The 13,485-nt window shown below is 45.0% G+C and overlaps 1 protein-coding gene across 1 annotated transcript; it reads left to right on the forward strand.

Annotated features, from left to right (window-relative positions):
• The first annotated feature begins 263 nt into the window (after positions 1-263).
• mlnr (motilin receptor) lies at positions 264-6,363 on the forward strand. The gene is made up of 2 exons (XM_055644855.1): positions 264-2,961; positions 5,969-6,363. The coding sequence occupies exons 1-2, from the start codon at positions 2,250-2,252 to the stop codon at positions 6,277-6,279; spliced, it is 1,023 nt and encodes a 340-aa protein (XP_055500830.1). The 5' UTR covers positions 264-2,249; the 3' UTR covers positions 6,280-6,363.
• Positions 6,364-13,485: the final 7,122 nt, after the last annotated feature.

The raw sequence follows: 13,485 nt of genomic DNA on the forward strand, positions 1-13,485 counted from the left end.
TCTGAGAAGTTGAGGAGTAAGTTCTCAGCTAATGGCTCTTCTTCGGTGTGGAAGGGCTTGCAAGAAATCACCAGCTACAAGAGGAAAAACCCCCCGCTCCTTGGAAAACTACCCCCCCCCCCCCCCCCCCCCCCCCCCCCCCCTGACCAACGATCTGAACGAGTTCTACTGCAGGTTTGATAGACAGAAACATAACCCCCAGTTATCAATATAAAAATAATCTTTTTATAATGTTGTTTCTATTTGCATTATGTATGATGTCTGTCTTTGGGTCATCTCCGGGTCCTGACAATGTTTCCCCCTCTACCCTCAAGCTCTGTGTCAAACAACTGGCACCAGTTTACACAGACATTTTCAATTGGTCCCTGCAAACCTGCGCTGTCCCTGCCTGCTTCAAAGTCTCCACTATTGTTCCCGTACCCAAAAAGCCAAGGAATACTGGTCTTAATGACAGGGCCTGTCGCACTGACCTCTGTAATCATGAAGTCCCTTGAAAAACTTGTGCTGGCCCACCTGAAAAATATCACAAACACCCTGGACACCCTGTAGTCTGCATGCCGTGCAAATAGATCAGTGGATGACGCAGTCAACCTGGGCCTGCACTTCATGCTCCAGCACCTAGACTGCCAGGGGACCTATGCAAGGATTTTGTTTGCAGATTTTAACTCTGCATTCAACACCATTGTGCCAGAGCTACTACACTCGAAACTCTCCCAGTTGACTGTGCCTGAAACCCTCTGTCTGTGGATCACCAACTTCCTGATTAAATCCATTCCCAACTTCTCAAATCCACATCTGCATGCAGCAAGACCCAAGCTGCATTTAGCCATGGGCTGGCAAGTGGCAAGTAACATTCACGCCATGGAAATGCCAGACAATGGTCAAGAAAAGTTTCTAACCACTATCTCCATTTGCATTGCCATTTCAGAGGCTCCCGCCATCAATCCTAGGGGGTCATAATTCACCAGAAACTTAACTGGATTAGTCACATGGGTTCCCTGGCTGCAAGAGCAATTTGGAGACTGTTGTATCCTACACACAACCGCCTGACAACCCACAGCCTTTTCAAGCACTAGAAGGCAGGAATTGGGAGTGGGATGGAATGCTCTCCATTTACATGGAAAAACGGAACTGCAGTTACTGGTTTATACCAATGATAGAGACAAGATGCGAGAGCATTGTCTATTTCATTTCAGACTCTTTCGCAATCACATAATGCTTGTCGCGTTCTTCGGTTGAACTGACTTCGGGGAACCATCTGGAGAGATTCCGGGTAAAATGTTGGCCGTGCATTTCTGATTTCACAAAACCATCCCCTCTACCAACATAGACACAAAAAGCTGGAGTAACTCAACGCGTCAGATAGTATCTCTGGAGAAAAGACTATTCCTTCTATCGAGAGATGCTATCTGACCCGTTGAGTTATTCCAGCTATTTGTGTCTATCTTCGGTTTAAACCAGCATCTGCAGTTCCTTCCTCCACACTCTGCCAACATTGCTCTGGGGAAATGCTGCTTCCGATCCTTGTTTTTTAATAAAACTTTCCCTCCCTCCGACCCCCGACTTCATACTTTTGGTCTTTTCGGGCATAATTTGCCTTCAATCGACTTCCATGTACATTTGTGTGAGGGGACTGTGGTTGCCCGTTTTGTTCTATACAGAGGCGCTGATAGTATTTTGATCTAGAAAACCGTGTTATGGGGTCGTCAATTTGAATTGAGTTCAGACGTGAAATGCTAGAGAGTGAACAGAAGTTTAATGTGTTCATTTTAAAAAACGACGCGACCCGAAACATCGTCTGTCTATTCCCGTTACATAAACTGCCTGGCCCGCTGAGTCCTTGCAACACTTTACGTTTTACGGTGTATACGTGTGTCTTCCTTTATCTCTGGGGTATCCAATATGATCAGGGGGGAGGTGGTTATCTTCCCCACTCCGGACGCAGCGATCCCTCCCCTCTGTACGATCCGCGTCCGAATCCTTGAGTGGGGGACTCTGTCACTCAACATAAAATGGGATGAGGCTTAGATGAAACTCCCCTGCTGTCACAATCCGGTGCAGTCCAGGCATGAGATATAAAAACTTGTCAACAGTTGCACCTGCAAACCGAGCAGCAACTTGCTGGCGAGGGGAGGAGGAGAGACCTCCGATGCTGGAAGAGGCGTCGGAATTGAGTCGCAGCCACCCGCCAGCACAAGAGAGTCGGGCTCCTATCTATCTCCAAGCTGTCCAGGCTGCAGACCCGCGGGATGGCGAATGTTTCCAATAGTACTTTCGGCTGCGATTACGTGTCCTGCCCTCTCTTCCCCGTCTCCACCTTGATCCCAGTGACAGTAGTCTGCATCGTGCTCTTCATTGTCGGGGTCACTGGTAATGCATTGACTGTGCTGATCATCCGAAGATACAAGAACATGAAGACCACTACCAACCTCTACCTGTCCAGCATGGCGGTGTCGGACCTGTTGATCTTCCTCTGCCTGCCTTTCGACCTGTACCGCCTGTGGAGGTACAAACCTTGGCTCTTCGGGGATTTCTTGTGCAGGTTTTATCAGTACATCAACGAAGGTTGCACATACGCCACCATCCTGCATATCACAGCTCTGAGCATCGAGAGGTACCTGGCCATTTGTCTGCCTCTCAAAGCCAAGGTGCTGATCACCAAGCGAAGAGTCAGGTCAGTCATCGCGCTGCTGTGGACTGTCGCCCTGGTGTCCGCCGGACCTTTCTTCTTTTTGCTCGGCGTGGAGCAAGACATGTGCATACATACCGAGTACGCCGTCAACTCGGGTATCCTCGATATCATGATCTGGGTCTCAACCGTCTACTTCTTCTTCCCCGTGTTCTGCCTCACTTTCCTCTATGGTTTCATAGGGAGGAAACTGTGGAAAAACAAGGACGACATCAAGGGTCCCAATGCTGCAAACAGGGAAAAATATCACAAGCAGACAGTCAAGCTCTTGGGTAAGTCTGGTTTGACGCAACTTATCGACGAGTTAAGAAACAATAGCTTGCTTATATCTTACTCGTGTTATGCTTCCAAGAGCGAGAATCGCTTCCTCGTTTAGTTTTCAAAACAATTATTTTTGTGCAATTTGCAAACACTTAGCAGGCCAGGCAGCATACATCTGAAGAGAAACAGAACTACACCTCAGGTCATGACGCTCTGAGGAAACACCTTCCAACCTGTGTGTTAATTGTTTCTCTTCATCCAATTGCCCAGTTTACTAGATTTTCCAGCATTTTCTGTTCATGTTCCAGATTTTGGGTAGCTGCAGTTGGTTTAATTGATTGTAGTCTGAATTCTGGAACACGCACTCTGTGACACAACTAAAATTCAAAGGCACAATATCTATCTATATAATATTAAAACTCTGTGGCTGGCTGTCTGTGTGTGTTTCTGCCTGACTTGTGGGTGCCAGCCTTTCATTCGTTGCTATGCCAACACCAGACCCAGAAACGCCCAGATTTTTTCCATTTCGGTAGAGATTTCACTTTTCATTCCAAGTATCCACTCATTAAATTTTGTCGCGTTTATGTACACATTTTTAATAAAATCCTTCTCCCCCCCACTCACTCATTTAGTTTCCTCCTGCTGGCCAGCGACCATAACGGCTGCTGGCGCCCGCCTCTCACCTCAAAGACGCCATTTAAAAACAGCCGCACTGCTGAGTCCTGAACGGCTTGAGTTGGAGGATCACGTCTCCCTTGGGGGCTACGGGTAGGGAACGGCTGCGTTGGGGGAGCAGACCCAACGGGTCTGCACTTGGTCTAGTATATTACTAAAACTCTCATCTTGTCCGTGTGTGTGCGTGTCAATCATGCCCTGAATTACGCCAAAATGGTACACAATAGCGCGAAAAGTTTTGGACCTCCTTACTCACCATTGTCCTGTGGTGTGGTGTATCAAGTTTCGTTCAGATTGATAGTATATTTTACGTTATTCACATTTTCAACTTTACAAAAGCCCACTTTGAGAAAAATGACGAAGTTGCAGTGGCAGTTACAGCTGTGATGTCAAAATGGGATCTCATTTACATAAACTACCCATGAGCAGTGCTCCACCCGACAATGACATCACAATGGGATCTCATTTACATAAACTGCCCGTGAGCAGTGTTCCAGCCCACAATAACATCACAATGGGATCAGCAGCTTCAACCTCAATGGGGGGTAATGGAGGAGGAAGTGAGATTTATAAAAAATCAATTTGAATCAAATTCTTGGGGGGAGATTTACAAAAAAAAAACATGGTTTTCATCGCGGGGGGTGGGGGTAGGTGGAATAGGGTAGAGGATTAATTTACAAAAAAATTCCAGAATTTTCCTTGTGGGGGGTTGGGATAGGAGGGAGGTGAGCGCCGACACCGCTCCCCCCCCCCCCCCCCCCCCCCCACCTCCCCACCTGGGGATGATTGATTGGCTCTGGAAAGCGCCTACTGAGGGTAGGGCAAAGGAGAGGGGGGGGGGGGAGTGGGGAAGGGGAGGAGGTGAAATGATATTTAAACATTGTGTTCAGTGGGGGAGTGAAATATGGGAGGAGTGGGGGAGCAGGGAGATAGATGTAGAGGAGGGGGATAGGGAGGGGAGAGGGGTTAGGGAGGGAGGGAATGACTGAGGGTAGGGGAAAGGAGGGAAGGAAAGGTGAGGGAGTGGGTGAGGGTAGGAGAGGGGAAAGAAGAGGGAGGGAGAGGAAGTGCTGGGGGATGAGGGCAATTGAGCCGCACCTGTGCAGTTGGGGGCTGTGGGTGAGTGGTGGAATATTGCGTTGGGGGAACAGGTTGCATTGGGGGAACGGATGAGTGGTGGAATATTGCGTTAGAGGAACGGGGCCCAACGGGTCCCAATTGGTCTAGTTTAAAATAAAGTCACTGAATCCAGGCTGGGAACAATCAAAACAAATTTATCCTCATTTCAACCAAATAAACCAAATATTTTTGGTCAATAATATCCTCAACATTAATAATTGCCAGGACTCGTGGGTCTGAGCTATAGGGAGAGGTTGAGTAGGCTGGGACGCTATTCCTTGGAGCACAGGAGGATGAGCAGTGATCTTATAGTGGTGCATAAAATCATGAGCGGAATAGATCGTAGATGCACATAGTTTCTTGCCCAGTGTTGGCGAATCGAGGACCAGAGGACATAGGTTTAATGTGAAGGAGAAAAAAATTAATAGGAATCTGAGAGGTAACTTTTTCACACAAAACGTGATGGATGTATGGAACGAGCTGCCAGAGGAGGTAGTTGAGGCAGGGACTATCCCAACGTTTAAGAAACAGTTAGACGGGTACATGGATAGGGCAGGTTTGGAGAGATAGGGGCCAAAGGCAGGCAGGTGGGACTAGTGTAGTTGAGACATGTTGGCCGGTGGGGGCATGTTAGGCCGAAGGGCCTTTTCCCACACTGTATAACTATGAGTCTAATATCACGTTTTTGGACAAACAAATTAAAATATAGCATTGCGTAGATGTGATTTGGAGGCTGCCTTCCTGTTTGAATGAGGCAGTCCTTCAGACATTTGACATGATTGCTGCGGGAAACTGGCTTATTGGCATCACTGATAAATATCTACTGTTTTGCAGAATTTAGTGTTTTAAAAAAAACCCCAGAACATAATGAGTTCAGAGGATTTCATGAACATGACTAATCTCTACAGGAAAGCTTATTTTTTTAATACGCAATCAGATGTGTGTTCAGGGTAATTTTGTTTTAAACTCGAGTTCTATTTAGATTCGTGACATGCAAACACTATATTGCAACACGTGTCGTTCAAAAGGATTAAGCTTATCAAGCTATTGAGGGAACCAAAACATGCGTGCACTGGGCATAATAGAGCAGATGTCGTAATTCTGATACACACAGAGTAGCTCCATCCTTTGTCGTCGTGACGTGCATCAGGTCCAATTCTAAAGTAGTGAAATCGTTATGAATTGTACTGGATTAATGCATTGTTTTTTTGTTTGTCTTCTCAGCTGTTGTTGTCTTGGTGTTTGTTGCCTGTTGGTTGCCTTTCCACATTGGTCGTAATCTTTTCTCCAACCTCTCGAGGAGTAACAGCCTCGACCTGTTCGTTTTCAGCCAGTATTTCAATGTCGTCTGCCTGCTGCTATTCTACTTCAGTGCCTCCATCAACCCCGTTCTCTACAACCTCATCTCCCGAAAATACAGGACGGCAGCGCGAGAATTGCTGTTTTCTCGAAAAGTCTCGACATGGTCCATATCCAGCAACAGGGAGACCAGGGATGACACTTTAGGCGGCACCGAGACCAACACGCGTGTCTGAAGGAGGCCAGAAGTGTGTTGCATGAACAGTGAATTCAAGGGAATCATTCCAAATGTTGTATTTCTGGAAACCCTCGTTCTCCTTTTCTCAAATCCCCTGTGTAAATGTATACATTGTATTCTGCTCATTAAATAGCTCGCTTCTAGCAACAAGTAATAATACGGAACCAGGTTTATACCAAAGATAGACACAAAATGCTGGAGCATCTCAGTGGGCCAGGTAGCATCTCTGGAAAAATGGATAGGTGACGTTTCCAGACCATTCTTCACACTGATTGTAGTAGGGGGGGGGGGAGGACAAGAAGTGAAAAAACACAGGACAAACCAGGACCGGCATCCAATGATCTCAGACACTGTTGGACAGGGCCAGGTGTGAGCACAAGAGGGATAAATCTTTGCGAACTGCGGAGCTAGTTAACAGAATATTGGTGGAGGGTGGGGGGGGTTTGCAGAAGTCACCTCAAATTGGAGAATTCAATGTTCATACTGTCGGGATGTAAGCTACCCAAGCGAAATACCCAACCTCATTGAACATTGAATTCTCCAATTTTAGGTAACTTCCCAAAACACCTGCCCCTCCCCCTCCTCCACTAAAAGTATATTTAAGTAGCTTCCTCAGTTCCCCCCTCTGGGCTCACATCTGTCGCTTTCCAACAATCGGCCTGTCAAGGAACCTCTTGCCCTGAGGTCATCTGTTGCTGGCTCTGACTTGTGTTTTTTTCGCTTCCAGATAATTCCGCCACTCTCCCCACTACAATTAGTCTGAAGAAGGGTCTCGACCTGAAACGTCACCTATTCATTTCCTCCAGAGATGCTGCCTGGTCCACTAAATCGCTTCAACATTTTGCGTCTCACTTTTAGCAACAATATGGGGAAATTTACCCTTAGAATATTGAGATATAGGGATTTCTTTCTTTTTTTAAGTCGCTAAATTTTGGTATAAATTGGGTGTCAACTGTTTTATTGGTTGAATGTATAAATAAGGTCCAGGAGACATGAGTCTGACTGAATCAGTCTGAAGACGGGTCTCGACCTAAAACCTCACCCATTACTTCGCTCCAGAAATGCTGCCTGTACCGTTGAGTTACTCCAGCATTTTGTGTCTATCCAGGGGACATGAGTTGGGTATAACTTCACAGCTGTAGCTTTAAGTTAATACATCTGTACCCGAATGTCCTCGGAGAGTTATATGCGAGAGGCATACTGCGGCAGAAGCAGCAATGGAAGGCGCAGGTGCCACTGAAGCTGTAAGGTGGGCGGAACACATTTCAGGCAAAGGCCACCAGCAAAGCTAAATTTTCTCTTTGCCAATTTGTCAACCCCGGTTACCGATCTCCCGCCTTCCTAAAGTGATCAGAAATTACTCCGGTCCGAACAGGTGCGAGAATGTATTCCTTCCTTATCTACTGAAGCCTCTGCAGTCTCTCCTGTGTTTGCAAGGCACAAAAATGAAGTGTCTCCAGTTGCTTGCATCAGCACATCTCCAACAGCGCCCAGGAAACATTCTACTTAGTTGACACTGCTTAAACTGGAGCTCCACAAAATGCACTGTATCAACGTGCCATGGTTAATTTGGGACTATCTCCTGACCGTATGACCTCCAAATCTTTTTACGATCACAAACAACAAGAGCACATTTACTTCCAACTCATACCTGGGATCTTGTCTTGGATATTGGTGTACTTTCATTACACTGCGTCAGAATTGGTTCACACATAACAGTCAAGACAAGTCACATTTATTTATATAGTACATTTAAAAAAACAACTCTCGTTGGCCAAAGTGCTTTACATTTGTTATAAGAAACATCGGTTCAAAACGATAGGGAACCGTCATCATCTCAAGGACCACGCGGTTTGGTCAATTAGTGAGAATGGAAGTTTTAAATAAACTCCATGCGGTCAAAAAATGAAGCAGCCATTTTCTATGTGGAGACAATGGTCTCATGGCAGTGGAAGTGGGGCGATGGTGATCGGGTAAGGAAGTGGACGTTGTCACTTAACAGGCTGATTCAGGGTCAGAGAAGCAGAGAGCTATAAAGTACGGAAAAGGTCCTTCAGCTTATTTTTTCAAAGCTGACCAAGTTGTCATATAGGTCTAATCCCATTTGTCTGTATTTGACCCAGAGCCATGTAAACCCAGCCTTTCCACATATCTGTCCAAATGCCTTTTAGAAGTCGCAATTGTATCTGTTTCTATAACTTATTCTGTCAGCTCAGTTCAGATACCAACTACTCTCTGAGTTTATAATTTGTCTCTGAGGAGACTGTTAAATCTCCTCTCTCATAAGCTTACAGCCTTTAGTTGTTGATCCTCTATGCTGGGGAAACGGCCATTCGCTTTATCCATGTATCTCATTATCTTGCCCACCTTAATAAGGTCACCCATCAGGTCCCTACACTCCAAAGAAAAAAAAAACCCAGCTCTCCAATCTCTCCCTATAACGTAAACCTGCAAACCCAAATAATATCCCGACGAATCTTTTCAGTTTCAGTTCAGTTTAACAGTTTCAGTTCAGTTTATTGTCATGTGTACTGAGGTGCAGTGAAAAGCTTCTGCCCCTTTCCAACGTAATTAAATCCTTCCTGGAGTTGGGTGGCAAGAACTGCACAGTCTTTCAAACATGGTCTCACCAATCACTTGTTCAGCTGCATAATGATGTCCCAATGTTTGTACTTAATACTCTTCCCAATGAAGGGAAGCTTGTTGAACACATTCACCGGACTGTCCACCTGATTTGCCACCTTCAGGGAACCAGTACTTCCAGATCTCCCTGTTCTGCAACATTCCACAGGGCTCTACTATTTACTGTATCCCGACAAATCGTTTCAGTTTCAGTTCAGTTTATCAGTTTCAGATCAGATTCAATTTTAATTGTCATTGTCAGTGTACAGTACAGAGACAACGAAATGCATTATAAACAGTTCAATTTATTGTCATGTGTACTTTGGTGCCTTCCCACACAGTGGGAAACTTTGATTCTGCTGTGGGGGGATGTTTTATGTCAAACCCTATAGTTTGTTGTGTCCTTTTTTTTTATTGTATGGCTGTATGGGAATTTCATTTCACTGTGCCATCTGGCACATGTGATGAATAAATCTATCTTGTATCTTGTATCTAGTTTACTGTGTAAATCCTGCCCTGGTTTAACATACTTGTTAACTTGCAACAACTAATAAATGGCCAAGGTCCATGGATTACTTGCCTATCTTCTTGGTAGTCCATGAGAAAATTACAAATAAACTATTGATTAATCATTATAACAATCAATCCTGATCTTTAACCTGCAACATGACAAAAAAGAAAACTCCTTGATAAAATATGTTATGAATCATAGGCCCATGTTCACAAATTCCCTCCTAAATATGACACACATATCAAGACATGTCTCATTATTGCTCATGTTCAGCTCTGGTAGGTAGATTCAAATCTCAACCCCAGTTAATAGCATTTTTCCCAATCTACTGTTACAGGCCTGTTTCAACACCTGGTTGAAAATACAACATTCAAATATTATTTAGGAATGGACAGTACATGCTGGCTTTGCTAGTGAGACCCAGATTCCCAACGTGAATATAAAACTGAAATCAAATTTCTATCCTCGAACGGAGGAACCCCGATTATCTAAACTGATTCTCCGCAACTCTCGTCTATTCAGCAGAGCAGATGAATGTGAATAACTGCAATAAGTGTTAATTGGGAAATATAACCATCTGATCAGCAGTATTTGCACAGCTCAGCTTCCATTGAAAAACAGTTCGGTATTCCAACAGCGCATGCCCAGGTCATAGGTCACTGGAGATAAACATTGTAGGGTGCGGATCTGCTGTATGTTATCCTTGGTTATCAGACCTTCGTTTCAGTGAGTGCTTTATGCTTTGTGCTGTTCTGTGGGGTCGGGGTCCATGGTCGGCTATGGACCGCCGAGCGGCCGTCTCTGTCCCCCCCCCCCCCCGGTGTCTCGTTCCCGTCTGGAGGAGGCCAGAGGTGTCGGGCCGTGCTTGCAGCCGGCGTAAGGGGGGGGGGGGGGGGGGGCGATGGCACCGGCTCCAGCCCGGCTCCCGGCGGACTGCTGGCCGCACCTCTCTCCCTGTCCAATAGCCGTCGACTTGCCCCCCGCAGTGGAGGGCATGAGTCATTACAAACAGTGAGTCAGTCGGAGCTGGGATAGGCAATCAGTTCCACTGGAACTGTAGTCTTCCGGCATCAAAGGTCCTGCTGGTAGAGGGCGTTGTGACTCAGATGGAGAGGTTTGGTGGCGGCTGGGGCCGAGCGCTGACCACTGGTGGGGACACACACGGGCCTGGCAACAACCATGGCGGGCCTGGCAACATCTCCGGAAAAAGGTCTCGACCCGAAACGTCACCCATTCCTTTTCTCCAGGGATGATGCCCGTCCAGCCGAGCCACTGCAGTACCCCGCGTGCACCCCCTTCTTCAGACCAATTGGTTAACTCTTTCAATGAACTGATGAGGATAATGGTCTCTTGTACCATAACCTTCCCACGAATCTATGCAAATGTTATTGATACCTGTTATTTATAAAACTTATTTATAATAAGTGAGTTCAGTATTCCGAAAAAAACAAGGAATCATGGGATGTCAAAGATCACTGGCTATAAAGAAAAAACGAACGAAGCGCTGGCTGCATAAACTATATGTAAATTCTTATCTTTATTCATGATTTATGTGTAGAGCGCGCACAAACCCACGCCTCATTCGCGACCGCAGCACGGGTCAAGTCCGTGTCCCCTGCGCCGCGGGTGCTGCTGAGCCGCCACTGGACCGCCCCCCCCCCCCCCCCCCCCCCCCCCCCCCCCCCCCCCACAGCCCCGGGTGTCCCGACCTGCCCATGGGGCGGTCGGAGACATCTGGGGCACCCCCGGAGCAGCAGCTATCCCCAGAGCTGTCCATTTCTCCCCCTCCCCAACCAAATATCCAATTCCATTTTGAAAATTTGCATGTGATCTGCTTCCACTGTACCTGCAGGCAACCATCAACCACAAGATAATCTCACATCATGCCTCTAGTCCTTTGTATCAATAATCTTTAATCGGTATCCTCAGAACCTATAATCAATTTTGCCTTATCTGACAATAACAACCCAATTTTGATCATTTCTACTATATTTTCTAATTATACCCATTCTAAGTAGTAATATCTCAGCCTCCAGGAAAGTGGTCCTATATATGCTAATACAATTGAACTAAAAACTTCTTACAAAGTTGATGTTTGCTTTAAAATCTGATCAGATTTACATTTTACATCTTTGTATCGTGAATTTGTGGTTTTATTCATATTTAGGAAATAAATATTGTAAAATATTATTTGTTACTGTTTGTAAAATGTTATTTGTTACTCTTACTTTCTCATCCAGAAAGGCAACTATTGAATTCAGAACTAAATCTTTGACAAGATGCCAATCGTTGGAAGCAAGCTGAGAGGCTTATGCATGCTTGACAATCTGGAAATAACCCATTTATTCCTACACTGTTTTCTGCTCTTTAATCGCTCCTCAATCCACATTCATATATCCCAACAGTATGAACCCTTATTTTATACAAGAACCTTTTACGTGCTGCCTTATCAAGTGCCTTTTGAAAATACAGATATGTTACATCCACTAATTCTGTCTTATCTGGTCTGGTAGTCAAATCCTTGAAAACTTCTCAATTGGATTCGACAAACACTATTTCCCTTTTATAAAACAATGTTGACTCTGCCTAATTACTTTATGATTTGCTAAGTGCTCCAGTGGCACATCCATTGTAAAAATATTTGCCCAACAACTAATGCAGAGTAACCTGCCCACTGTTGACAATCTTTATCTCCCTGTTTTCTTGAATAGCAGTGCAACATTTGTTATTTTCAGATCCGTGGAGACAGTTCCAGAAAATTAGGAATTTTAAAAGATCGCTATGAATGTTGATCTGTAGAGGTGCAATACAAACCACTGTCTTACCTGCAAAAAATGTAGCAGCAGTGATATCAAGTCCCACTGCTATCAGTGTTCTACCATGAAGAAAAGGAAGGGAAAGCCTTGTTTAAGCAAAATTATGTTTGGGGACATAATTTTCGTTCCATAGTTCTTCAATATTCCCATAGTTCTCTCTGGAAACTTGATCATCACTGCAGAAAATCACTATGCAGGACATAGGAGCTCTCCTGAATGGCACGTCATCCACCACCTTCATTTATTCATTCCCCCCCACTCAAGGTACAGCACTAGCTTCATTGGGTTGCTTCATTCTTGAGGAGAATGACCTTGTGAAAGAAGGAAGGTGACAGACGAATAAGTGGCAAAAAAATTAAATAACTGAGTGTTGAAAGGCAAATTGAAGTCACATCAAGAGAAGGAGAGTGAGACTTATCGGATGCTCTGCCAGCATAGACCGGTGAGCCTGAGAAAAACCTGCGGTCATGAACACACTGAATTATATATCACCCCAAGGTTTTGAAAGAAGTGGCTGTAAACAATGCTTATTGATTTCCAAATTTGTCTTCACATGTTGGAAGACAGCACCAAGAAAGCAGAGAAAGGAAAACAGGGATCAGTTAGCCTTATGTTTGTTGTTTTGAAAATGCTAGCATTTATTATCATTGAAGTGTTAACAGGACATTAAGAAAATATTAATAATAAGTGCAATACCTCACACTGGTCGATTAAACTTCATCTGCCATTTTGTCTGCCAAAATTTCCAACTGATATATATCTTATAGTACCTTTTGACAACCGTTCTCATTACTCACAACTCCATCAATTATTGTGTTGGCTTCAAACTCACTTATCAGCCCACCAACATTTTCATCCAAATCATTTGTTTACATCACAATCAAGACTGTACACCATCCTCTTTCCTCCTCCCCCACCTTGTCCAATGTCCCTATTTCTGGCTTTACATTTCACTCCTCTTTTCTCCTTAGCTGACACCTTTTTATCTTGTCCCATTTTGTCCCAATTTGGCTGCTTTTCTTTTCTAGTTTCTGTCCAAGCAAAACCCCCTTTCACCTGGTTCCACCATCACTTGCCAGACTTTGTTCCTCCACCACCCCTTTTTCAGCTATCTCCCTCCTGCCCACGCCTTCCAGAGATGCTGCCTGACCATCTCAATTACTCCAGCACTTTGTGTTCTATGTAAGATACCAGTATCTCCAGTTCCTTATGGCCCCACAAACAACAGAGGTCCCAACACTGCCAACACCACAGG

Source organism: Leucoraja erinacea, chromosome 13, assembly GCF_028641065.1.
Source record: "Leucoraja erinacea ecotype New England chromosome 13, Leri_hhj_1, whole genome shotgun sequence".
NCBI lineage: Eukaryota > Metazoa > Chordata > Chondrichthyes > Rajiformes > Rajidae > Leucoraja > Leucoraja erinaceus.